The sequence below is a fragment of the Schistocerca nitens genome, chromosome 1 (genome assembly GCF_023898315.1).
Source record: "Schistocerca nitens isolate TAMUIC-IGC-003100 chromosome 1, iqSchNite1.1, whole genome shotgun sequence".
Lineage (NCBI taxonomy): Eukaryota > Metazoa > Arthropoda > Insecta > Orthoptera > Acrididae > Schistocerca > Schistocerca nitens.
Genome location: NC_064614.1, coordinates 541,179,576 through 541,206,155, shown reverse-complemented (window position 1 = coordinate 541,206,155; position 26,580 = coordinate 541,179,576). Strand labels below are relative to the sequence as shown.

The following is a 26,580-nucleotide window of genomic DNA, read 5'->3' as shown; positions in this document are numbered from 1 at the left end:
TTTGGGGTAATTCATCATTAAGAGAAAAGGTATCCATAGCACAAAAACATGTAATCTGAATAATAGCTGGAGCCCACCCACGATCACCTTGCAGACATTTATTTAAGAAACTCTGCATATTCACTGATAGCCAGCCAAAATTTGAAAAGAAATTAACATAATTTCAGCATGACAGCTCCTTCTACTCAATAGATGAATTTTTAGATATGAAGTTGTAACTGTAAAAATAAATAAATAAAATAATTATATTGTGTAAATTAGACTTATGTTAAACCAACATATTCTGCATCATTACGAAATGGCATATTCATGATCTATGAATGAGTAGTAATGTAATGTAACAAAGTCTTCTAAAATGTGTAAGAACTAAATTTTAAGTTACATGATGGTGTGGCAGTGAAAACTGCTTTAACAGTATTGCAGCATGGTACTCTTTTTCTTATTTCAAAGACACTCAAAACCCATGTTCCAGAGAATAATTCTGTTAATTACCAAGACTCCAGTTTTATTGCTGGAACTCTTTACATAATTCAGAATTTTAAGCTAACCAAAACAAACTGTTAAGGATCATGACACTGACATTTTTTCAGATACACAAAGTGTATTATTAACTTTATTAGCTTGTCTAGCAATACCTGCTACAACTGCTCATCTGATACCCTTTATTATTTGTGGCCATCTTGATCCTGGAATAGTATAGTCAGTAATTTTCTTTCCACACAACACACAATTTACGTTGGAAGCTGTTATTGCTATCTGTATTTTCCTTCCTTTATGAATCTGTTGCCTTTAGGCAACCTGTTACTACAAAGTGTGATAGGCAGGACCTTCAGTATTGGATGTGCCAATAATGTATGTCACACACCCAGTTAGATACATGAATGAAGAGAAGACTTAGCATCTCTGTGCTATATAGTGAGTAGTAACTATCTTTTTTATAATATTGTTGCAGTCAGTCCTGGATTTTCCCTTGTTTAGCTGAAGTGAATGGCATAGATACATTTATGGATATGGGATTAGCTTTTGGTAAGTTTTTTGTTGACCATTATATGTTTAATTCATCGCCGTGTTCTATATCACTGGCCCTATCAATAAATGGCCATATCACTGTGATCATGAGATAGTATGACTAGAACATGGACAATTGAATAGATAAAGACAATGGGTACCCATACAGAAAATGCCAAGTACCCCCCAGAGAATGCTGAGAAATTGAAATAAATTGTAAAAATCTTGATAACTTTAACAGCTAAATACATATGCAAGGTATTTAGCAAGTAAATTATGTAAATTTTTCATTTGCAACACAAGTACTATCCACTGCTGCTGACAAGGGCAAATACTACACATATAGCCACGTATTTTGTCACTGTTGACACACAGCAAGTTGTAGATCTAAATGGGAAATGCACACAAGCTATCACACTATACAAAGGTATCAATTGAGAGTGTAGCATATCATCTACACTTTTGAACACATTTGGATGACATGATTCGCAACTCAATTTCCAATGAAGGCATACATATAGACGCATACATTGTTTTAAACTGTCTTTTATAGGTAGGCAGTCTTACAGCTAACAGAAGAAAAGGAATACTATAATGTGGCAAAGCTTGTAACAAACATTATTTGAAAATATTAGAAGAAAAGGACCTTGTTGTTGTTGTGGTCTTCAGTCCTGATACTGGTTTGATACAGCTCTTCATGCTACTCTATCCTGTGCAAGCTTCTTCATCTCCCAGTACCTACTGCAGCCTACATCCTTCTGAATCTGCTTAGTGTATTTATCTCTTGGTCTCCCTCTACGATTTTTACCCTCCACACTGCCCTCCAGTACTAAATTGGTGATCCCTTGATGCCTCAGAACATGTCCTACCAACCGATCCCTTCTTCTAGTCTAGTTGTGCCACAAACTCCTCTTCTCCCCAATTCTATTCAATACCTCCTCATTAGTTATGTGATATACCCATCTAATCTTCAGCATTCTTCTGTAGCACCACATTTCAAAAGCTTCTATTCTCTTCTTGTCTAAACTATTTATCATCCATGTTTCACTTCCATACATGGCTACACTCCATACAAATACTTTCAGAAACAACTTCCTGACACTTGAATCAATACTCAATGTTAACAAATTTCTCTTCTTCAGAAATGCTTTCCTTGCCATTGCCAGTCTACATTTTATATCCTCTCTACTTCGACCATCATCAGTTATTTTGCTCCCCAAATCGCAAAACTCCTTTACTACTTTATGTGTCTCATTTCCTAATCTAATTCCCTCAGCATCACCCGACTTAATTCAACTACATTCCAGTATCCTCATTTTGCTTTTGTTGATGTTCATCTTATATCCTCCTTCCAAGACACTGTCAATTCCGTTCAACTGCTCTTCCAAGTCCTTTGCTGTCTCTGACTGAATTACAATGTCATCGGCGAACCTCAAAGTTTTTATTTCTTCTCCATGGATTTTAATACCTACTCCAAACTTTTCTTTTGTTTTCTTTACTGCTTGCTCAATATACAGATTGAATAGCATCGGGGAGAGGCTACAACCCTGTCTTACTCCCTTCCCAACCACTGCTTCCCTTTCATGTCCCTCGACTCTTATAATTGCCATCTGGTTTCTGTACAAATTGTAAATAGCCTTTCGCTCCCTGTATTTTACCCCTACCACCTTCAGAATTTGAAAGAGGGTATCCCAGTCAACATTGTCAAAAGCTTTCTCTAAGTCTACAAATGCTAGAAACATAGGTTTGCCTTTCCTTAATCTTTCTTCTAAGATAAGTCGTAGGGTCTGTATTGCCTCACGTGTTCCAATATTTCTACAGAATCCAAACTGATCTTCCCCGAGGTTGGCTTCTACCAGTTTTTCCATTCGTCTGTAAAGAATTTGCATTAGTATTTTGTAGCTGTGACTTATTAAACTGATAGTTCGGTAATTTTCACATCTGCCAACACCTGGAAGGTGTTGTGAATACTCAAATAATATAATAAGTTAATAATTTGGATTATTTAGGTTGTGACACTATATATGACTATGATAAAGATTTAGATAAAATGCTGTTGATTTCAGGAATATATGTGGAGCAATAAACAGATATTTAAAACAACAAAATCCAGCAACAAATAAGGGTGAAATTTTACAAAACAATTGCAGTTTTCATCTGTAGGATGTGAAAGAATGTAACATTGGACAAATTCAGAGATAGCGGACATGACCAAAGAGTTTGCATTTACAGCCATTGAAAGAAAATTGAAGATAAAAGAAAAAATTAAAATAAATTTATAACAACAATCAAAATTAAAGACCGCTACTCAGAATCAGCAGTTATATAGCAAGAGGATGAAGGATTATAGACAGATTAAGAAAATGGTTGATACTGCAAGAGGTATGCACTTATCATCTTAGATGAAAAGGACATGGATCATCAGCAATATAAACTGCGTCATTGAGATTAAGAGAAAACGGGCAGGGGGCTCAAGCAACAATTGCATGTAGTGAAGCTGAAGGAAAGAACTATCCAGAAAATGTTGTTTGCACATCTAAAGGAATTAAGGCATCTATTATTTAAAAATTTACAACAGTGAAATGTTTCCGCTGTATGCAATGATTATATCAGAATTTTTTATGCAAAAAATCAGAATTATTCACTGAAAATAAATTTCATCATTTGTTATACAACAAGAAAGATTAATTTATACTTTGTACTCACAGTTAAAATTTTTTTGTCCAGTTTTTGCAGTATGTGACAAGGAAAAGGCACAAATCACTAGAAGCTAAGAACATTCTGTACATGAAAATTGGTTCAGTGAAAAGATAACTACATGACACCACTCAGTGGAAGGTTTCATGATCTGATCATTTCAGCAGCAAGTAGTTTATCATTAGAATTGCTGAGTAAATGTAATTGTTTATTCACAGTAAAAATCAATTTTAATAATAAAGCTGTAGTTTAATAGCAGTATACTTTACATTTTGTGGGTCCACAGTATCATAATCAGATCACTGATAGAAGTACTTATTGTGATAATACTTGTCTGGTGTGTTATATTATTTAAAAAATTCATAAAAGAAGAAGCACGAACACAGAAAAATATGAAGATGAACTTGTGTGTGCAGCATCAACAATCAACTCTGAACATGCAAGAAAATCGGACATCTTCCACTCCTATTGTGCCAACAAATGAAGTGAAACAGTTTAGCACTATAAGTGTGCAAACATAAGTCCAAAATGAAAGACTTGGTATTTTTTGAATTGCTGTAAAGATGAAATGCACATAAATGTAAACAGCAAAGACACTAAAGACGATGATATAGTGTTTCTATTAGGTGAAATTCATGGGTTAAAGCTAAAAAATGATTAACAACAATGCAAATCTCCATTGTACAGTGATGTGATAATAGAAAATTTGACTAGTAAAAATACAGGCAACAGGATCAATAAACATTGTCGAAAATGACAGAAAACTGTGAGAAGTGGTGATGAGTGTACGAAATGTGGAAACATATATACCATTTTTTATGTGCAAAAGTAGATCTCTTACTAAAGGGACAGGAGATAATCTTAAAAAACTGGAACTGTGATGAATGTAGGTCGAAAACTATTAGGCCTAAAGTATGTAACATACCCAATTATAATGGAACTGAAGATAATGAAATTCACACAATCACATCTGAAGCCCAACACAAGAAACAGAACAACATGGATTGTGGAACAGAAAGTGCAGATGTATTCAAATCACCTAATAAAAACCACAGCAAAAAATGTTGCACCAACCCAGATGTGATGGTGCCTGTTTTGAAATTGAGTAAAACAAACAATGTATCAAATGCAACAGGTAAAGAACAAGATGGAACACAGAGTCAAGAAATACCAAGAGAAAAAACAACACACTTCCTAATCTACTCTAATGGTTTTGGAAGAGGGATGGCTACAAAAACAAAGACCCTGACGACTCAAAAAAAAAAACATTAAAATTAAAGGCACAGTGAAACTTGGAGCAAGATCTAACCAGATCCTCACCAACACTGAAGGTTGCAGTAATCTGTCAAAGAGTGACTTTACAGTTCTTACAAGTGGTTACAATGATGTATACTATAATGAAACAGCTGCAGCAACAACAGCTCTGAACTTAACACTGGGCAAGTTAACAAATACAGATGTTATATTATTTAAAATACATCATTTCTACAATTTAATTGAATCATCATGTGTAAACAGAGAAATAACCAAAGCTAACAAGTATTTTGAAACAATCTGCAAACAGTTTAAAATTTTAATGCTTTTAGATACTAAGGAATGACATGATTGCAACCATCAACCCTCTGACAATTGTAATTGCTCGAAACTTGTCATACAAGACATGGTCAAAGCCTAGGCGGATTAGGAAAGACACTGCTGGCCCAAAAAATACTTAGTATGGTAAATAATAAATTATCTTGTATCAGCAATTTAGAATATATGTCTCAAAACTCAGAACCAGATCACAGAAATGTATAAGGCTGACCAAGCCTGAAATGTGTTAGACTTGGTCAGAACAAAGAGCTTCAGAACATAATACAAAAGACACACTTAAATTAAATAATCAAACTAAGCCCAATGTAAGCAATGTACCACCCTTCAGCAAAAATGAACTACTTTTGTTGCATATAAATGTACAAATCCTAAGAAACAAAGTCACTGAACTATAGTACTGGGTTGAGGAAATTAAGTGTGACATTCTCTGTGTGAATGAACATTGGATTAAAAGTGCAAAAATAAGTTTATTTGTACTATTTGGCTACTTACTAGCAACAAGCTACTGTAGTCCAAACAATGCCCACAGTGGAGTGTCCATTTATATCAACAAAAATTTGAATCTAAAATATTCAGTCATAGACCTCACAAACCTGTCTGTTGATGGACTTCTTGAAGAATCTGCCTTGGTTATACACCCTAAGAAACTCATTATTACAACAGTTTACCGATCACCAGCTTCTGATGTGGAGATATTCACAGAAAAACTCTCTGAATTAATCTTACTGACTGCCAAATACAAGCAATATAAAACATTTAGCACAGGAGACATTAATATACATGTAAGAGTAAAGAGAAAAACTGTGGTACACATCCTAAATATCTTAAGATCAATGAATTACCACTGCTTAAATGAAAAACTGACCAGAATGGAGGCATACCTTGACAATATAATCAGTATGTAAGTAGTAATCAAGTAAATAGTGATACTATCAGTTTAGGACTATCTGACCATGATGGCATACGGCTCAAAATTGGAAATCTGATTCTTTATGATACCGGGATGCTAACTATATATAGAGTTCTAAAGGAAGAGAACATTGAAATAATGAGAAATGTACTGAGTAGAATAGAATGGGGTAGAATACTAACCATTGACAAATATATAAATGACAGCTTTTTAGCATTCATATCAAATGTAAAAAATACATTAGACAGTAACTGCCCTCTTATTACTAAGAGATGTAACCCTGGCAACATGCATAAACCACAACATACAAAAAAAGTGGTACACCCCACACCTCAATAAAATCAGAATCCTTTTACTCATGCTGAAGGAAAAAATTGAAGGCAGTCAAGAAAACAAAAATAGATATATAAACTTAAGGAAAATACACAAATCTGAAATTACAGCAGCAAAAGTGAAAGCAAATGAAGAGTATATTTTAAATTCTAAAAACAAATGTAACACTGCCTGTAACATAGTTCAAAGTTAGATAAACATGGGAAAGGAAGAAATCAGTAACCCAATTAATTGTAACACTCTTAATGAACACTTCATAAATTCAATAAATGCCCATGTACCAAAAAGTGACAATTTAACTGATGTGGAAGCTTTTCTTCTGCAACCACAGAATAAAACAGATAAAAGATTTAACTGGAGTAGAATACTGCTACAGATATAAATAACTCTGTAAACAAGCTGAATAACTATAGAATGGAAAACCACTATAGATTCAGTAACTTTTTTAATAAAGACCATAATTAAGTATATTAGAGCTCCTCTACTCGGCCTTGCAAATAAAATCCTTGATGATGGCATCTTCCCTAATTGCCTTAAAATTACGATTGCACTCCCCATATACAAAAAGGATGACAGAGAAATACCAGATAACTGTAGACAAATATCAATTGTCCCTATACTGGCCAAAATCATAGAGAGCTGTTCATACACACAGATTTACATGTATTTTGAGAGCAATAAATTCTTTAATGACACCCAGATTGGATTTAAAACTAATCAATCAACAATAAAAGCTGTTGAAAGCCTGATAACTGAAATCCACAATGTTTTGAAAGGAAACTGACCACCTTTGTAACACTCATAGACTTAAGCAAAGCATTTGATTCAGTATCACATGAGATAATTGTGAAAAAATTAGAATATTATGATATTGCAGACAAATCACTTAATTTTATTAAGTCATACCTAAATAACAGGCAACAGTTAGTGCATGTGCACAGTGAAAGGTCAGAACTAATGAAAATTATGAGAGGAATTCCACAGGGCTCCATTCTTGGACCCTACCTCTTTATTGTCTATGTTAATGACTTCTCAAACTATATAACCTGCAAAAATGTCTTATATGCTGATGATATGACCATGATCTCCACAGGCAAGAGTATGCAAGAGGTGGTAAAAAAAATAATGAACTTCTTGAAAAGTGTAAGATGTGGTGTATTGCTAACTAGTTATGTATAAACAGCACAAAAATGGAGGAAATTTATTTTAATCTGAAGGTATGGAAAGAAGGGAATCACAGTGTCAAACTATTGGGACTAAAAATAGAGCAAAGGCTCTCACAGGATGACCATATAAGCTATCTGACAGGCAAACTTGCTTGCATGATATTACAGCTGTATAAACTGAGATATTCTGTCAGTAAAAGTTTATTGATGCTTTGCTACTATGCATTCTTTCAGTCACAGCTACAATATGAGATTCTGTTATGGGGTATTTCAACAGGCACAAACTGTGTATTCAAATGACAAAAAAAGCAATTAGATGTATACTAAGATTGGGTCCAAGAGAAACCTGTAAGAAGCATTTCAGCCTATTAAACATAATGACCCTCCCAAGTTTCTATATGTATAACTGCTTAATATATGTAAAATAAAATACACAACAATTTACCCTTACAAGGGAACCTCCCCATCGCACCCCCCTCAGATTTAGTTATAAGTTGACACAGTGGATAGGCCTTGAAAAACTGAACACAGATCAATCGAGAAAACAGGAAGAAGTTGTGTGGAACTATGAAAAAAATTAGTAAAATATACAAACTGAGTAGTCCATGCGAAAATAGGCAACACCAAGAACACTAGGAGTCAAAGAATGCCGTGGTCCCATGGTTAGCGAGAGCAGCTACGAAACGAGAGGTCGTAGGTTCAAGTCTTTCCTCCAGTGAAAAGTTTAATTTTTTATTTTCAGTTTATGTGACACTCTTATCTTTTCATCACTTTTTTGGGAGTGATTATCACATCCCCAAGAAAACCTAAATCGGGCAAGGTAGAAGAATCTTTTTACCCATTCGCCAAGTGTACAAGTTAGGTGGGTCGACAACATATTCCTGTCATGTGACGCACAAGCCGTCACCAGTGTCGTATAGACCTGCGATCAAATGTTTTCGGTTCCCATTGGAGAGGCACGTCCTTTCGTCTACTAATCGCACGGTTTTGCGATGAGGTTGCGAAACACAGACACTAAACTTATTGCAGTGAAAAGAGACGTCAATCAACGAACGGACAGATCATAACTTTGCGAAAATAAAGAAAGTAAAATTTTCGGTCGAGGGAAGATTTGAACCAAGGACCTCTCGTTCCGTAGCTACTCACGCTAACCACGGGACCACGGCACTCCTGAGCTCGCATGCTCCTTGATGTGGCATATCTTGCGCGTGGACTACTCAGTTTGTATATTTTACTAATTTTTTTTACTGTTGCACACAACTTCTTCCTGTTTTCTCAATTGATCTGTGTTCAGTTTTTCAAGGCCTATCCACTGTGCCAACTTATAACTAAATCTGAGGGGGGTGCGATGGGGAGATTCCCTTGTTAGAATGAATTTACATTTTCACAGCACTAGAAACAACTGCTTGCTTGACATACTGTATTCTAGGCTGCCACTGACACACAACAATCACAAACACCTAAGTCTGAAGTGGGTGGAGAGAGTGGGTTATATAGAGTATTCAGTTCTGTTTTCAGGATGTTGTAACATTTGAAGTTCAGTGTGGAGATGAAACATGGATGTTATCTTCTATGTACACCGGACAGTCCCACTATCCTGAGCCTTACACTTGAATGATTCTGAAAGTTGCAGTTTATACCTGAGGGAAAAAATCTCCTAATAAGAAGAAGGAAGATTAGAGTTTATTTTCTCATGAAACACAAGCATTTGCATTAAGTGATATAGGGAGACCTCAGAAAACCTCAATCTGACTGGCAACATGGGGATCTGAACTGCTTCACTCATTAAAAACTCCTAATATTATCAGATATTAATGCACACATTATCCTTTGAGACACTGAATACACAGATGGTAACAGAAGCACTTGTTTTGAGAGAACTGGTGGACTAGAGCTTCAATTGTGCTGAACACACTTCACACATACTGAGAGAGAGTGAACAGATGCAGCAACATTGGCATTGCTATTGTCTACAGAAGTATTTCCTAGAATATGCAGTTGTACTATGGTGGTACACCCAGTGCCCACAGTACTATTTACATAGAAACATAATTGAAAACAATGAACTGCACAGATAAAGACTCATAGGATCATATATATACCCTAAACTGAGCTGATTAAAACAAGCTAAGACAAATGGTAACTGCCTTTCAACTCAAGTAAGTAGAAGCTAGCACCAACTACTCAGTTCATGTTATGGCTGGGTAATTTCAGAGAGAAAAAAATGAAGGGTCACTTCAGTCTTGAACATTACAGACACTGTAGTTAGCAAATCCAAGGAATAGTACCAAAGCACTGAGAGGACTTCTACTAAAATACATTGTCTACACATGAATGTAGCTACAGCTTTCTTCAAGACAGAACAGAGTAAGAATTAATCACCATCAACCACATTTTGCACGAGATCTGTGAGGAACGTTATACAGACTCCTGTTGTGAAGCATTAAAACATCACTGGTTTAGTCAATGTTTTGGTGTGACAATGGAAGGACATATGAAGTGGGAACAGAGACAAACAGAAGAGTGTCTATAATGTAAACTCCTCTGTGTCATTAAAAAAAAAACACAGATGAGGCACATCATCACAGGCTACAGCTAACCTTCAAGAGGCTTATAACTTGCCTTTATGCAACAAAAACCCATTAGCAAAGGTAGAATGTAAGAATGTCCCTGGTCATGGAATTGTTTATGAAGAAGGGTCTATCATCCCTTCAGTAACAGGATTGTTAGGAAGAGAGCACAAGTTTGGGCTGGACAGTATGGGAAAGGAAACTGGACATATGCTTTTCAAACAAACTGTCGCAAATTTGCCTGAATTAACCTAAATCTGGGTAGCTGTGTGGGGAATTGAACCTAGGTCCTCTTGTATGTGAAATCAATATATAGTGGAAACTTCAAAATAAAAGGGCACATGCACAATGTGGTTGCTACAAGACACATATATTTTTGAACAGCATCAAAAGACAGAGGCACACTACACTGCATGGAGGTTACAGTAATATAAACATTTCACTTCAACACTTCCCCTAAAAGTTTATATTGTTAAATACAGTACTTAACACATTCCACTTAATGATTTTATGTATTCAAGCCAAACAGGTGGCACAGGTTTGTGAGAATATCTGCAGCTTGCTTATTGCCAGGACATGCTTGATGGCTGTCTGGCCTTCTTGAATTTTCTCATGGATGTAGTGCATGTGAACATCAATATGCTTTGATCTCTTGTGAAATCCAGGATTTCTGGCCACTTTAATGGCACTTGCATTAGCAACAAGAAGAACAGGGACAATCTCCAGTAGTGAAATTTCTTCATGGAGCTTGGATAGCCATATTCCTTCTCTGGCTCCTTCACTGGCAGCCATATATTCTGACTTGGTTGTTGACAGTGATATACACTGTTGCCACTTACAAGCATAGGTAATCGCCCCTCACAAAACCTTGCAATCACTCTGCTGCCTGAGCGTCTTTTCTTTTCTTTTTTTAATTTACTTGATCACTGGTGTAATCAGCATTGTATGTATTTCTAGTCTTCCATTTGCATGGCTATCACACATTATACCTAATGGAACTGAACATTTTATATACTTTAGAATCCTTTTTACCACAGACAAGTGATTTTCTTGAGGACTCTCCAAAAATTGCGACACATAGCTCACTGTTGTTGTTGTTGTTGTTGTGGTCTTCAGTCCTGAGACTGGTTTGATGCAGCTCTCCATGCTACTCTATCCTGTGCAAGCTTCTTCATCTCCCAGTACCTACTGCAACCTACATCCTTCTGAATGTGCTTAGTGTATTCATCTCTTGGTCTCCCTCTACGATTTTTACCCTCCACGCTGCCCTCCAATACTAAATTGGTGATCCCTTGATACCTCAGGACATGTCCTACCAACCGATCCCTTCTTCTAGTCAAGTTGTGCCACAAACTTCTCTTCTGCCCAATCCTATTCAATACCTCCTCATTAGTTACGTGATCTACCCACCTTATCTTCAGCATTCTTCTGTAGCACCACATTTCGAAAGCTTCTATTCTCTTCTTGTCCAAACTGGTTATCGTCCATGTTTCACTTCCATACATGGCTACACTCCATACAAATAGTTTCAGAAACGACTTCCTGACACTTAAATCTATACTCGATGTTAACAAATTTCTCTTCTTCTTGCCATTGCCAGTCTACATTTTATATCCTCTCTACTTCGACCATCATCAGTTATTTTACTCCCTAAATAGCAAAACTCCTTTACTACTTTAAGTGTCTCATTTCCTAATCTAATCCCCTCAGCATCCCCCGATTTAATTTGACTACTTTCCATTATCCTCGTTTTGCTTTTGTTGATGTTCATCTTATATCCTCCTTTCAAGACACTGTCCATTCCATTCAACTGCTCTTCCAAGTCCTTTGCTGTCTCTGACAGAATTACAATGTCATCGGCGAACCTCAAAGTTTTTACTTCTTCTCCATGAATTTTAATACCTACTCCGAATTTTTCTTTTGTTTCCTTTACTGCTTGCTCAATATACAGATTAAATAACATCAGGGAGAGACTACAACCCTGTCTCACTCCCTTCCCAACCACTGCTTCCCTTTCATGCCCCTCGACTCTTATAACTGCCATCTGGTTTCTGTACAAATTGTAAATAGCCTTTCGCTCCCTGTATTTTACCCCTGTCAACTTCAGAATTTGAAAGAGAGTATTCCAGTTAACATTGTCAAAAGCTTTCTCTAAGTCTACAAATGCTAGAAATGTAGGTTTGCCTTTTCTTAATCTTTCTTCTAAGATAAGTCGTAAGGTTAGTATTGCCTCACGTGTTCCAACATTTCTACGGAATTAAAACTGATCTTCCCCGAGGTCTGCTTCTACCAGTTTTTCCATTCGTCTGTAAAGAATTCGTGTTAGTATTTTGCAGCTGTGACTTATTAAACTGATAGTTCAGTAATTCTCACATCTGTCAACACCTGCTTTCTTTGGGATTGGAATTATTATATTCTTCTTGAAGTCTGTGGGTATTTCGCCTGTCTCATACATCTTGCTCACCAGATGGTAGAGTTTTGTCATGACTGGTTCTCCCAAGGCCATCAGTAGTTCTAATGGAATGTTGTCTACTCCCAGGGCCTTGTTTCGACTCAGGTCTTTCAGTGCTCTGTCAAACTCTTCACGCAGTATCTTATCTCCCATTTCATCTTCATCTACATCCTCTTCCATTTCCATAATATTGTCCTCAAGTACATCGCCCTTGTATAAACCCTCTATATACTCCTTCCACCTTTCTGCTTTCCCTTCTTGGCGTAGAACTGGGTTGCCATCTGAGCTCTTGATATTCATACAAGTGGTTCTCTTCTTTCCAAAGGTCTCTTTAATTTTCCTGTAGGCAGTATCTATCTTACCCCTAGTGCGACTAGCCTCTACATCCTTACATTTGTCCTCTAGCCATCCCTGCTTAGCCATTTTGCACTTCCTGTCAATCTCATTTTTGAGACGTTTGTATTCCTTTTTGCCTGCTTCATTTACTGCATTTTTGTATTTTCTCCTTTCATCAATTAAATTCATTATTTCTTCTGTTACCCAAGGATTTCTATTAGCCCTCATCTTTTTACCTACTTGATCCTCTGCTACCTTCACTACTTCATCCCTCAGAGCTACCCATTCTTCTTCTACTGTATTTCTTTCCCCCATTCCTGTCAATTGTTCCCTTATGTTCTCCCTGAAACTCTCTACTACCTCTGGTTCTTTCAGTTTATCCAGGTCCCATCTCCTTAAATTCCCACCTTTTTGCAGTTTCTTCAGTTTCAATCTGCAGTTCATAACCAATAGATTGTGGTCAAAATCCATATCTGCCACTGGAAATGTCTTACAATTTAAAACCTGGTTCCTAAATCTCTGTCTTACCATTATATAATCTATCTGATACCTTTTAGTATCTCCAGGATTCTTCCAGGTATACAACCTTCTTTTATGATTCTTGAACCAAGTGTTAGCTATGATTAAGTTATGCTCTGTGCAAAATTCTACAAGGTGGCTTCCTCTTTCATTTCTTCCCCCCAATCCATATTCACCTACTATGTTTCCTTCTCTCCCTTTTCCTACTGACGAATTCCAGTCACCCATGACTATTAAATTTTCGTCTCCCTTCACTACCTGAATAATTTCTTTTATCTCGTCATCCATTTCATCAATTTCTTCATCATCTGCAGAGCTAGTTGGCGTATAAACTTGTACTACTGTAGTAGGCGTGGGCTTCGCGTCTATCTTGGCCACAATAATGCATTCACTATGCTGCTTGTAGTAGCTAACCCGCACTCCTATTTTTTATTCATTATTAAACCTACTCCTGCATTACCCCTATTTGATTTTGTATTTATAGCCCTGTAATCACCTGACCAAAAGTCTTGTTCCTCCTGCCACCGAACTTCACTAATTCCCACTATATCCAACTTTAACCTATCCATTTCCCTTTTTAAATTTTCTAACCTACCTGCCCGATTAAGGGATGTGACATTCCACGCTCCGATCCGTAGAATGCCAGTTTTCTTTCTCCTGATAACGACGTCCTCTTGAGTAGTCCCCGCCCGGAGATCCAAATGGGGGACTATTTTACCTCCGGAATATTTTACCCAAGAGGACACCATCATCATTTAATCATACAGTAAAGCTGCATGTCCTCGGGAAAATTTATGGCTGTAGTTTCCCCTTGCTTTCAGCCGTTCGCAGTACCAGCACAGCAAGGCCGTTTTGGTTAATGTTACAAGGCCAGATCAGTCAATCATCCAGACTGTTGCCCCTACAACTACTGAAAAGGCTGCTGCCCCTCTTCAGGAACCACATGTTTGTCTGGCCTCTCAACAGATACCCCTCCGTTGTGGTTGCACCTACGGTACGGCCATCTGTATCGCTGAGGCACGCAAGCCTCCCCACCAACGGCAAGGTCCATGGCTCACTACGATTGCTATATCAGGCCATGTACCTACAGCCAACTACATAAGACAGCCATCTGCTTCTTGGTAATGAGAATTAGTTGGTTTATCATTGGTCAATTCATCTGTCTGCAGATATCACTTGACTGGAGTTGACACAGGATTTGTCTCTGCAATGTTAAACCATCAAAGAATGTCTAAAGCATAACTTTCTAGATTAATCTCTATTGATCTATTCTCATGACATCGAATATTAATATTTAAGAAATAGCCTATGGATCAACAGTAATCTTAAAGTCATCTTGAATTTCTCTTAGGGAAATTTAATACCCTTCTTCTTACTTGGTGATGTTAATCCATCAACATCATGCAGAACTACCACATGCTGTCTTTGCAGTCTTCTCAATAGATCGGACATAGATGTGCCTTACTTGCCACAAGCCAAAGATTAATTAGAAAGTCCTGTGAACCATTGTTTCAGCACCTTGGATATTGTTTTAGTCCATGTAAACTTCTATGAAGCTTCCACACTCAAGAAGTCCCATCACTATCTCAGGCTGCTCCACATCTAACTCTTCATTTAAGAAGCCATTCAAAAAAGGAGATTTTACATCAGAATATACCAAGTGAAGACGCCTGCTAACAGCAGTACTCAAAATAGATCCGACTGTATTGTATCTAGTAAAAGGACTAAACATTTCATTACAGTCAATACCATACCTTCTTCTTGAGAAAATCCATGAACAACTAGTCTTGCTTTATAATGATCAGTTTTTTCATCAGATTCACCCTTAATTCTATAAATCCAGCAGTTTGTAATGGGTGATAGAGGTTCCAAAGTCCACATAGGAATTTCCTTCAATGAAGCCATTTCTTCCTCCATTGCTCTTCTTCAGTAATCATTGTCTCTCAATTCTCTTTCACTATAACTTGCTTCTGTATGTCTTTTAAATACACTTGCGTCATCTTCATCATGATTCATCAATTTTTAATTGCCCATATTGCTGGGGAGTAATACCATTGTCCTGGTATTGTTGTGTTCAAAAACAACATCCTTACTCCAAATAACTCAATTTTCTGATCCAGTCCACTCTCAAAAGCCATCAATGCCATCAGAATAACCAACAAAGATTTCTGGTTTTCCTTATGGTTCCCATTTCTTTCACTTTTCCTTCAGAATGCAAACAAAACACTTTGCTCCACAAATATGAGGATTATTTAGCTGTATAATCTATAAAGTCAATGCCTCATAGGGTTTTCTGCCATTCACATGATTTGTGCCAGTTCTGGTCAACACATAAACATGGTTTAGAGCTAGTTCCACAACAGTTCTATTAGTATGCTTAGCACATCCGTTCTGTTCTGGAGTGTAAGAATTTGTGATGGTGAGTTTTACACCATTTACTTTAATCAAATGTTTAATTTCAGTATTATCGAATTTTTGTCTGCCATTAGACTGGATTGCTTTTGGTAGCTGATCACAAAAATTCTTCACAATGCTCAACATTTCCGTAATCTTCTGTGGAGTCTCAGACTACTGCTTGAGAAAATACACCATGCATAATCTTGAAAAATCACAAGTAAAGCAGAGAAATTATCCAGCTCCTCCCAGCAATTTACACTCTGTAAGTCCACATACAACAGCATGAATCACTTCTCCAGGTTCTGTGGAAAGCTGCTGTCATGACTGACTACTGCTCCAATGCTGCTTCCCCGTAACACATGTCTTGCAGAATTCTTCACAAAGTCTTTAACTTCAACATGATGTTGCTTCATAACTGTTGCACATGGCGTATATTCTGATGACCCAAGCATTCATGCCAAATTTCCAGAGATTCCTTTGACACAAGATTTACTTCAGGATTATAAGTATGAATTTGTTTTGTCACTCAAATCAGCCTCTTCAATAAGCTGCCAAAGCATATACCACACACTTTTACAATGCTATTGTTTCAGAATTAACCCTTGTCCTTCAATGAATAAAAGTCTAATCCCCTGTCCAGAGCAGATGATACACAAAACACACTTCTTCACCATTCTGGAGTATACAAAACATTATCCATATGGCATAACTTCTATTCTCCATTGACAAAAGCGTCAAAATATTTAGTCCCTTTACTTAGCTAGTCCAACCACTGCCCATGCATATTCGCAGTTGTTTGGAAACTTAGTACACAGTTCTTTTAGCCATGTGATTCATCACTCCACAATCAGTGCTCCGTGAGTCCTCATCCAATTCTGCACTCATTGCTTCACCAATGAAAGCCTGGTCAGACAGTTCACATTTATTTTGATCGTTGACAGTTTTTTGTTTGTTTTTGACATTTGGACACATTTTTTTACTATGGCTAAATCCACCAAAACCGAAATTTTTAGGCTTCTTTCTTTTTGTTTGTTAACTTTTTGTGTTTATTCGAGATGTAATATTCCTACCACTGTTCTCATCTGCACTTTTCATTTGTTTAATGCTGGTTTTGGTGGTGAACAGTGCAGCTAACTTGTCCCATTATTTCTCCCTCTGATAAGCACAACAAATTTCATCAGATGTTAACACATCCATTAAAGGCTTTAAGTGTCTGTTGATCTTCAGATCTTACCCACCATGACAGTCACAGACATTCATAAGTGTCATGCAGTGTGTAAAGCCATCACACCATTAATGATAATTCATCAGGTTTCACATGAATTGCTCCATTCAAAGAACCAAGTTTTCGAAATGAGTGAGATGTGTCATCATGTGATCGTCTGTACTCATGTGAAACTTGAAGAATTCTGACTGAACAGAATATGCGGCTTGCTCTGTTTTCTGTTCAAACATGGCATGTAGCTTGTCCCACATGTCTTGTGCATCTTTACATGCAACCAAGATTGCCATAACTTTTGCTTTGACAGTTCCGACAATGATCTGACTTCCACAATCAGCTTTCTGACGCACATAATAAATTTTGTACTGCAAACTTCTGTATGGTCAAATTTTCAGCCTCACACAGATTCTCATTACCATGGAAATCCATTGCAGCTACATAAGACATTTCAGATTTACAGCTGCAAAAATTCCACTGGAGAATATTCAGTAGTTGCTCATGTACACACAATACAAACCATGCATAATACACAACAGATGCTAACGCATTTATGGCATCATGAAATGCTAAATTACAGTACCCAATTTGTTTCCTGAACCATGGACTGGGCCCATAACCTATTGCAGAAACTTCAAGAAAAATGGGCACAGTATAAAGCACATGTACAACATTAATGTTGCAACAAGGGACGTATACTTTAGAATAGCAACAAAAGACAGAGAAATGCTACACTGCATACAGATTACAGTAATACAAACACTTCACTTCAACACGTTGTCTTACCACTTGACTAGCTGACATAGTTTAGTATTCATTTATAACTTTTTTCACCAATTGATAGCATCGGTCATTTACTTTCTTATAGGACTATTAAATGGATAGGTATAAGACTGGCAAAGCTCCTGAAGTTTGATAAAAGACCATGGGTAGTTGTGTGTTAGATGTCTGAATATAGGTACTTAGTTGACTGCAAATCTTAGAAGTCTGTTTTCCTCATTGCTTCTCTTGTAATAGTCAAGAACATCTTCTGTGTGACTGCTTGCTGGAAAGCAAAAAGTTTTCATGCTTTTGCTTTGCTCGCTTTATTTTATGAAAGATTGTTATATGAGTGATAAACAGGTGTACCAGATAGTCAATAAACTGGTCCACAAGCATGCATATGCATGGTTTATATTTCAGGCACTTTCAGTAACTTTTGTGGGATGCATCATGTATACATTTAAATCTTCATAGTTCCTGATACTGTATTCAGGAACCCTGAGATTACTGACAGGTATATGAGTGGGGTGCAGCCAATTGTGAAATCATTAAATGCCTTACCAAGGTTGGTTGATTTGGGGAAGGGGACCAGACAGTGAGGTCATCAGTCCAATCGGATTAGGGAAGGATGGGGAAGAAAATCTGCCATGCTCTTTCAAAGGAACCACTCCAGTATTTGCCTGAAGTAATTTAGAGAAACTGTGTGTGTGTGTGTGTGTGTGTGTGTGTGTGTGTGTATACGTGTGAACAGTTGGGTGCATAATTTTGTGTCCATGGTTTGGGTTGGCTGCATAACATTTTTTGAAGTGATGGCAAGTGCTTCCCTAACTGAGTGCAGTAGTGTAAGTGCAAGGGCAATACATTATTAGTAACTGTTAGCAAAATAATATACATGCTGCTGAAGCACTGTTTCTACAAATGGAAATACAAGAAACAATTCTGCTTCTAGATGTGTGGTGAGCCACTACTTGCAGTTAGAGCTAGAGCTAGATGAAAGAGTAACCTTCCAACAATATATGACCAGTTAAAAAGTAAATTATAAATTAAAAAGTTTGCCACTGCAGGCAATTACAGATTACTGAATAGTACACTGTCTGATCAAAAATATTCAGACACCTATTAGTGGACATTAATTGGGATGTATCCACCCTTCACCTTTATGATGACATTATCTCTGGTGGTGTCTATTTCAGAGGTGTCTAAATGTCTGTGGAAGAATGGTACCCCATTCTTCCTCAAGAGCCAAAGCCAGAGAAGATAGTGATGTTGGACACTGAGATATGGAATGAAGTCAGACTGATGCATCAATTCAGTATCAGTCTCAAGAAAGTGTGAAAATGTAATAGATACTGACTAGTAGCAAGTGCACCAATAGTCATTTGTTGTGGTAATTTTAACTATTTTCTTGTTCACTGTTAAATTAATGTGAGTTCTGCGATTAGTCTTTTTCTTTATGTAAAGTAAGCTTCTCTTGCATGTTTAGAGTAACAACACTATGTGGAAGTATACTGTGTTGACAAAGAAACCCATAAAGAGAAAGCTGGTGGAAGAAAATAAGACAAATCTTGCCACAACACAGTATTTATAGCATCATCCTCCTTCACTTATTTTCATTTTATGAAAGACAAATATTTTGTTAATTTGAGAGTGGTAACAGTGGCAGTCAGAATAAACATAATACATAAATATGTCACTGTAGGCTTTCCCGGCGTAAACTACTGATGAAGGTTTCTCGGGTCTCCTGCCAGGTGGTAGCGTTGATATCGCACGACATTTCGGGAAGTGTCATACTACCCATCTTCTGGCGAAGTGTCAAGATTAGCATAGAATGGGCTATTTATATGTGCGGTCAACCCCCCCCCCCCCTCTCTACTAGACCTCAGGTGGCTGCGGTGGACCAGCGGCGACTACCAAGGGAGGACCTACTCGTGAGCTTCGACGTGACATCGCTTTTCACGAAAGTGCCCCTTCAAGACTCCTTGGCACTTTTAGCCCAGCACTTTGAACCACAAACAGTCAGCCTCTTTGAACACGCACTAACAACCACCTACTTTCAGTGCAATGAGGAATTCTTCGAGCATATTGACGGTGTGGCCATGGGCTCCCCATTGGCTTCTGCGATTGCAAACCTCTATATGGAACATGTTGAGGAGGTGGCCCTTGACACTGCCAAACAGAAACCAAAGAACTTCTTCCGCTATGTTGACGACACTTTTGTCGTGTGGGGACATGGCAAACAGGTGCTAGATGAGTTTCTTGAACACCTCAACAGTATCCATCTGAACATCAAATTTACAATGGAAATGGAGGAAAATGGGTGCCTCCCCTTCCTTGATATTTTAATTAAGAGGAAGGCAGATGGTTCACTAGGCCATGCAGTACATAGAAAAAAGACACACAAAGACCTATACCTTCATGTAACAAGCTGCCACCATCCAGCACAAAGCCAAAGAGTACTGACCACCCTGGTACATAGGGCGTGCGCCATCTGCGACAAAGACAGCCTATCATCCAAGCTGCAACACCTGAGGGAAGTCTTCGACCAAAATGGCTACAGTGAAATGCAGATCAACAGGGGGCTTAAAAGGAAGAAGGAAGCAGTGAGTACCCCAGAAGAAGCTGAAGAAGAAGAAGAAGAAGACAAACTACTCGCGCTTCTTCCATATGTGGGTCCACTCTCGGCCAAAATTGCATGACTTCTGGGCAAATACAATATCAAAACCATTCTTCGACCACCACCGAAGACGAGGGAGCTCCTGGGTTCTGCCAAAGATGCGCTGAACCTTAACACACCAGGAGTATATAGTATACCGTGCAACTGTGGAAAACAATACATTGGGCAAACACAGCGCTGCATATCTAAATGCTGCGAAGAACATATCAGATGTGTGTGACTAGGTCACACAGAAAAATCAGCCATAGCAGAACACAGCATAAATGAAGAACACACCTTCAACTTCGAAAACACGAAGGTACTGTGCCGAGCATCTGGCTTCTGGGAAAGCGTTATCAAAGAATCCATAGAAATAAGGATTCACGACAATCTGGTCAACAGAGATGAGGGATACCAACTCAGCACAGCATGGAACCCTGCGATAACGGCAATCCGTCAGGAGCATGCCCATCAACGTCCTTCGCCGCGGACGCAGACAGAATGCTTACACCAAAAACCAAATGTGGCCACTGAGGGCATCCGCCATCCTCACCACCACGCACATGCTGCTGGTCCACCGCAGCCACCCGAGGTCTAGTGGGGGAAGGGGGGGTGACACAGCATATAAATAGCCCACTCTCCGTGAATCTTGACACTTTGCCAGAAGATGGGTAGTATGACACTTCCCGAAATGTCGTGAGATATCAACGCTACCACCCGGCTAAAGACCCGAGAAACCTTCATCAATAATAAATAAATGTTTACCTGTGAACTTTTACTACCAAAAGGTTGTAATAAATCAGGTAGGAGAACATATTTAAGTTTGAGCATCTTGATCAATTTATCTAACCTAGTTTCATTCACATTTACATTTATTTTAAAGTGTCCTACAATCAATATAAAGAGGAAAACAACTGTGATAAATGATTGCAAATTTCAGGCATAGCAACAGATAGTGGCTGGGGTGCAACTGAAGAGGATGGAGCACCTTCTCGATATCTGTATAAAGTACAGGTACCAATAATGACATCAGATATGTGCCTAGAGTATTACGGTGAAGATTTTGATACAAACATCCTACTGTGTGCTGGTTACCCTGATGGAGGGAAGGATTCTTGCCAGGTAAATACCAGATTTTAAGAACTCTACACAAGTAACGCCTCCAAATAGTCAAAACTGTAGACTGAAGATGCAGGAGTGACCGTTCATAAATAATGAAAGGAGTTTAAAAAAATCACAATATAGCTGAGTTCTTCAGTGGTCAATAGGCACATAAATAAGACTGGAAGTATTGCTATGTTTTCAACAATGCTGTCCTTCAGAGCTAACTAATGCAAAATTCACACAGATATATTCATACATATATGCAAACACACACATGCACCTGTATGGAGGAATTGAGATTTTACATTTTCATAGCAATCGGTTTATTCAACAATAGAAATAAATCAGAATCTGACTGTCATGAAGAAAGCAGAACTGAAGATTTAAAAATAATTATGATGTTGACTTTGAACATGCATATTTTGGTACAAAATCATGTTTCAAGTTGTACACAAATGTAAGGCAAGAAACAAGTAGTATCAAAAATACTCCAAAGTGAACTGAAATTATACTTCATTGCTACTTCCTTTTACAAATTCCTTTCCTGTAATGAGGAGTCATAAAATAAGTATTTATCTATTTTCAGTGCATAGATAACTGTATAGCAGGAATAATTATTTGTGTACTAACATAAATGTGAAGTGTGCAACATACATAAATAGAAGGTTGATAGCATAACTCAAAAAGCAGTGCTTGTGTTAAAACTTTCTGTCAATTAAAACTGTATGCCAGGTTGGTACATGAACCCAGAACACTGCCTTTTATAGGTAATGGTATTACCACCTGAACTATTCAGACATAGTTAATGATAAACCTCACAGTTTCAATTCTGTTACCTTCAGAACATGAGTGTACAATTCTTTTTATTAACCCAGCTCATATTTTATACCAGTTCTGGTTAATTACATTCTGAAATGTATTTGTTTAATATTATCTGTACATCTAACATTCAATTTCTCAGTGCCAAAGACACTGTTATTGCTAGGGTCATACCTCAATAATTTCAAGTTCATTAACATTCAACTTCAAGGTTATCAGTTAATAAAATAACTATCATGTAATAAAATAATACCCTCAATTATGAAAAAATAACAAGATGCTCTATTTATTCACTGGTAGCATGACATACACAAACATGATCTTAAAGACAACACATGACCAACTACCTGACTATCTATGTTTCAGAAAAAGCATAGAGAAAGGACATTCATGATTCAATTAATAGGTCCCTAAAGTTCTCAGCCATATGGCACAAGTCTAGGAAGTGGTAGTCTGTGATACTCACAGAATCATCAAAATAAATGGTTCAAGGCTTCCCACAGTATCCTGCAACTAGTGCATATAAGTGTGAGTGCGCCAAGTGCAATATTGCCATGTATGTGTACTTAAATCAACCACCAACTGTATTAGTGCAGCCTGACCACTAGAGGTCACTTGTAGGAAAATTGCACACAGCACAGTCTCTGCCCGCCTGTCTACAGGCAGCTTCTATGAGTAACTTGCGCACATGTTTGTACCGAGCAGCACTGACCCACTCTCACCATGTCCTTTTAGTTTGTGCTCCTTATTTTGTGTATTGCTTATGTTGCACCTTCTGTATGATTATTTTGTCTCATTACTTGTGGAGTGATGAGACACTTATTTCCATTATTGTTCAGAGGGCTATGAATAAAACCATATTTGTGTTACTTGGATGTGTTTCATGTATTACTTGGTTTCTACATGACTGGTGATGAGTTTGTAACAGTTTCTGTGTGTGCAGTCTTTAAGTTCGAACTCACAAGGTTTAGTCATTATGGATGCTGTGCTACTGGCCCTGATTCAACAGCTTACTTCAATAGTGACCACTTTGTCGGCTTCTGTTAACAGACAGGCTACTGTTCCACCAGTCTAACCAACCACTTTTTCTCCATATGATGATTCATCTAAGGATTCAGAAGCTTATGAAAATAAGACTTGGACAACATTTTTTGGCCTTCGGTGTGACAGACTCAAATTTGTGCAAAGCCTTATTCCTCTCTTGAAGGTATAGCAATTACTGTGTCAAGATTGCCCCTTTACAAGAACCAGTAGCTCTTACTTTTCATATGTTCAGTTAATTGTCAAAGTACCATTGCAAATGAATGCATGTCATAGTGGTACAAGTTGAATTCACCGATGCCACAAGAAACCAAACCAGTCATACAGGGCCAGGGTAGCCGAACTTCATGGCCTTAGCCATGTCACTTTGTTACTGATGCCCATAATGACTCTTATCCAGATACTATAATGTGTGACGCAATTATCTATTGAGCTCTGGACAAGGAAGTGCTCCAGAAGACTTTACTTTGTGAAAACGCCCCGTTGGCAGACATTTTGCAAGTAGCACAATCTTTTGAAGTTTCTCAGGCAGCAGGGGGAACAAATTGAAGCATGGGGCGATATGGCAGTAGTGTCACATGATGTGACCACTATGATGACAGATAGTTTGCATGAAGTGTCCGAAAAAATATCAGGTGGCCAGTACTTTTCTAAAATTGATTTGTCTGAAGTGTATCTGCAGGTTCCTGTGGACAAAGAGCCTCAGCGAGTTCTGGTTTTGAATAATCCTTTTGGTCTCTGTCAGTATTTGCGCTTTCCTTTTGGTGTCTGCTATTTTAAAATGATTTTTAGAGCAACTGACTAAGCCTGTCCTAGGCTGCATTAATTAAACGGATGTTATTGTTGCCATGGGCTCCTCCAGAGGTGATCGCTTGAATAATTTGTGCACTTTACTTTCTGTCTAAGAGTCAGCAGTCTTATGGTGTAACCTCACAGAATCTCAGTTTTTTTAATCTTCCAGTGTTTATTTCTGGTTCAAGTTATTGCAGGATGGGGTACACCCTCTGCCAGACCACATCTTCGCTGTTACATGTATGCCTTGCCCCTTGTCCATGAAGGAGTTTCAGGCCTCTTTAGGAAAGATGCCTATTAACATAAATTCTTGCCATGGGTGGCCACATTGGCCTACCTGTTGCATGCATTGTTACACAAGAATGCACCTTTTTTTTGGTGGAGCCCAGACTGCGAACACGCTTCTCAAATGTTGAGATCCAAACTACTCTTGGCCCCTTGTTTAGCTACATTCTCTATGGACCAGAACGTAGTTTTGGTAACTGATGCCTCACAGTATGGCCATGGTGTGTTCCTAGCTCACCAATATGCCAATGGCTCTGAACGACCTGTTGCTTTTTCCTCTAAATCCCTAATTCCAGCCCAGCAGCTTTACTCGCAGGGTGGAAAAAGAGGCTCTTGTCATAGTCTATGCTCTCCATAAATATCATATTTTTTGTATGGATCCAAGTTTCATCTTATTACTGACTGTAAACCTTCCTTGTTTAACCCTCACACTTCCTTGCATGACAAGATAGCACACCACCTACAACGCTGGGCACTATCCTTCTCTTGCCACAATTACAAAATATATTTTCAACCTACGTCTAAATGTTTATAATAATAATAATAATAATAATAATAACAGCTTTATTCAACATCGAATGGTACACTGCACATGTACAAAGAAACAGTAATGATTAAAGTTATTTGTACAATACACAAGACACAGTCTTCTGAATATATCATTAATTTACAACAAAATTACAATAAGATGTTAACTGATTTCTATTCACATAATTTCACAAAGCATTTGTTGTTCTTCATATAAGTATGGTACTCTTCTAATGTGTAGAAAGGGTGTTTTACTAAAAATTTCTTAAGCTGATGTTTCAGTTTAATTGTAGGAAGAGCCATGACTGCACTAGGCAGTGCATTAGCTAAATTTATACCTGCGTACTGAGGCCCCTTTTCATAAAGTGCTGTTCTGTGGCTGCCAATGTAAAATCTTTCTTTATTTCTAGTATTGTACTGGTGGAAATCTGAATAAGTGTTTGGGTGCAGTCTTTTCACAAGCAATATGGCTTTTAGAATGTATGTGTTTACAACAGTTAACACCTCTGTTTTTGGAAACAAGTTGCGACAAGATTCCCTATATTTTGCTCCACAGATTATTCTCACACCCATTTTTTGAAGAATGAGTAGCTTATCTATATTAGCTTTGGTTGTTGCCCCCCAAATTTCGATACCATAGTTCAAGTGAGAGGAGAAAAGAGCATGGTATGCAGTCTTTCAATGCAAGTGCCTTGTCCCCCCACCCCTGTGGGTCCTGATCCTGACTTTGACCATGAAGAATTGCTTTGATTCCGTCTTGATATTGAAGTGCAAGCCATGGTCAAGGGTTTCCCAGTAATGAGTTCACGCATAGCAGCTGCCGTTGCCACCGACCTGGTTCTCCGCCAGATGGTTCAGTTTGTTCATCATGCAGTGTCAGGTTTTGAACTCCCTGTGCAACTACTTTTCCTTATAGTATCGCTTCTTTGTTTCTGACAGTGTTTTGCTGTTGCCCACGGAAGACCCCTCTCCTAGAGTAGCCATTCCTCTCACATTATGGCACAAGATTCTGCGCGGGGTCACTGGGAAGATTTGCACAGTAAACTGTTAGCTAGGAGTCATGTTTTTTGGCCAGGGATTGATGGCGAAATTGTTCATTTTTTTGCAGTTTGTGAACAGTGTGCCTGACAACAGGATATTCCCAGAGCGTCTCTGTCCCATGGCCGGCTTCAAGCATACATATAGGCTTTGCGGGTCCCTTCTTGAATTACTATTGGCTTTGGTTGTGGATGCATTTTCCCAATATCTTTACATTCTCCAGCATATGTCAATGTCAGCTGAGGTCACAATTCATGCACTTTTAAGGGTTTTTCCAGTTGAGGGGTTGCCTTGTGCCTTAGTTTCCAATAATGGTCCCCAGTTTGCTTCTCACACTATTCAATTGTTTTGTTCCTGC

At 38.0% G+C, this 26,580-nt stretch overlaps 1 protein-coding gene across 4 annotated transcripts in view; it reads left to right on the top strand.

The window, feature by feature from the left end:
* The window catches only part of LOC126253992 (trypsin-1-like), a 180,739-nt gene that overhangs the window by 135,900 nt on the left and 18,259 nt on the right, over positions 1-26,580 (top strand). For all 4 annotated transcript variants that reach the window (XM_049955275.1, XM_049955276.1, XM_049955274.1 and 1 more), the window contains one exon: positions 21,556-21,737. In XM_049955275.1, coding sequence (XP_049811232.1) covers positions 21,556-21,737 — 182 coding nt within the window. The remainder of the gene's footprint in view (positions 1-21,555; positions 21,738-26,580) is intronic.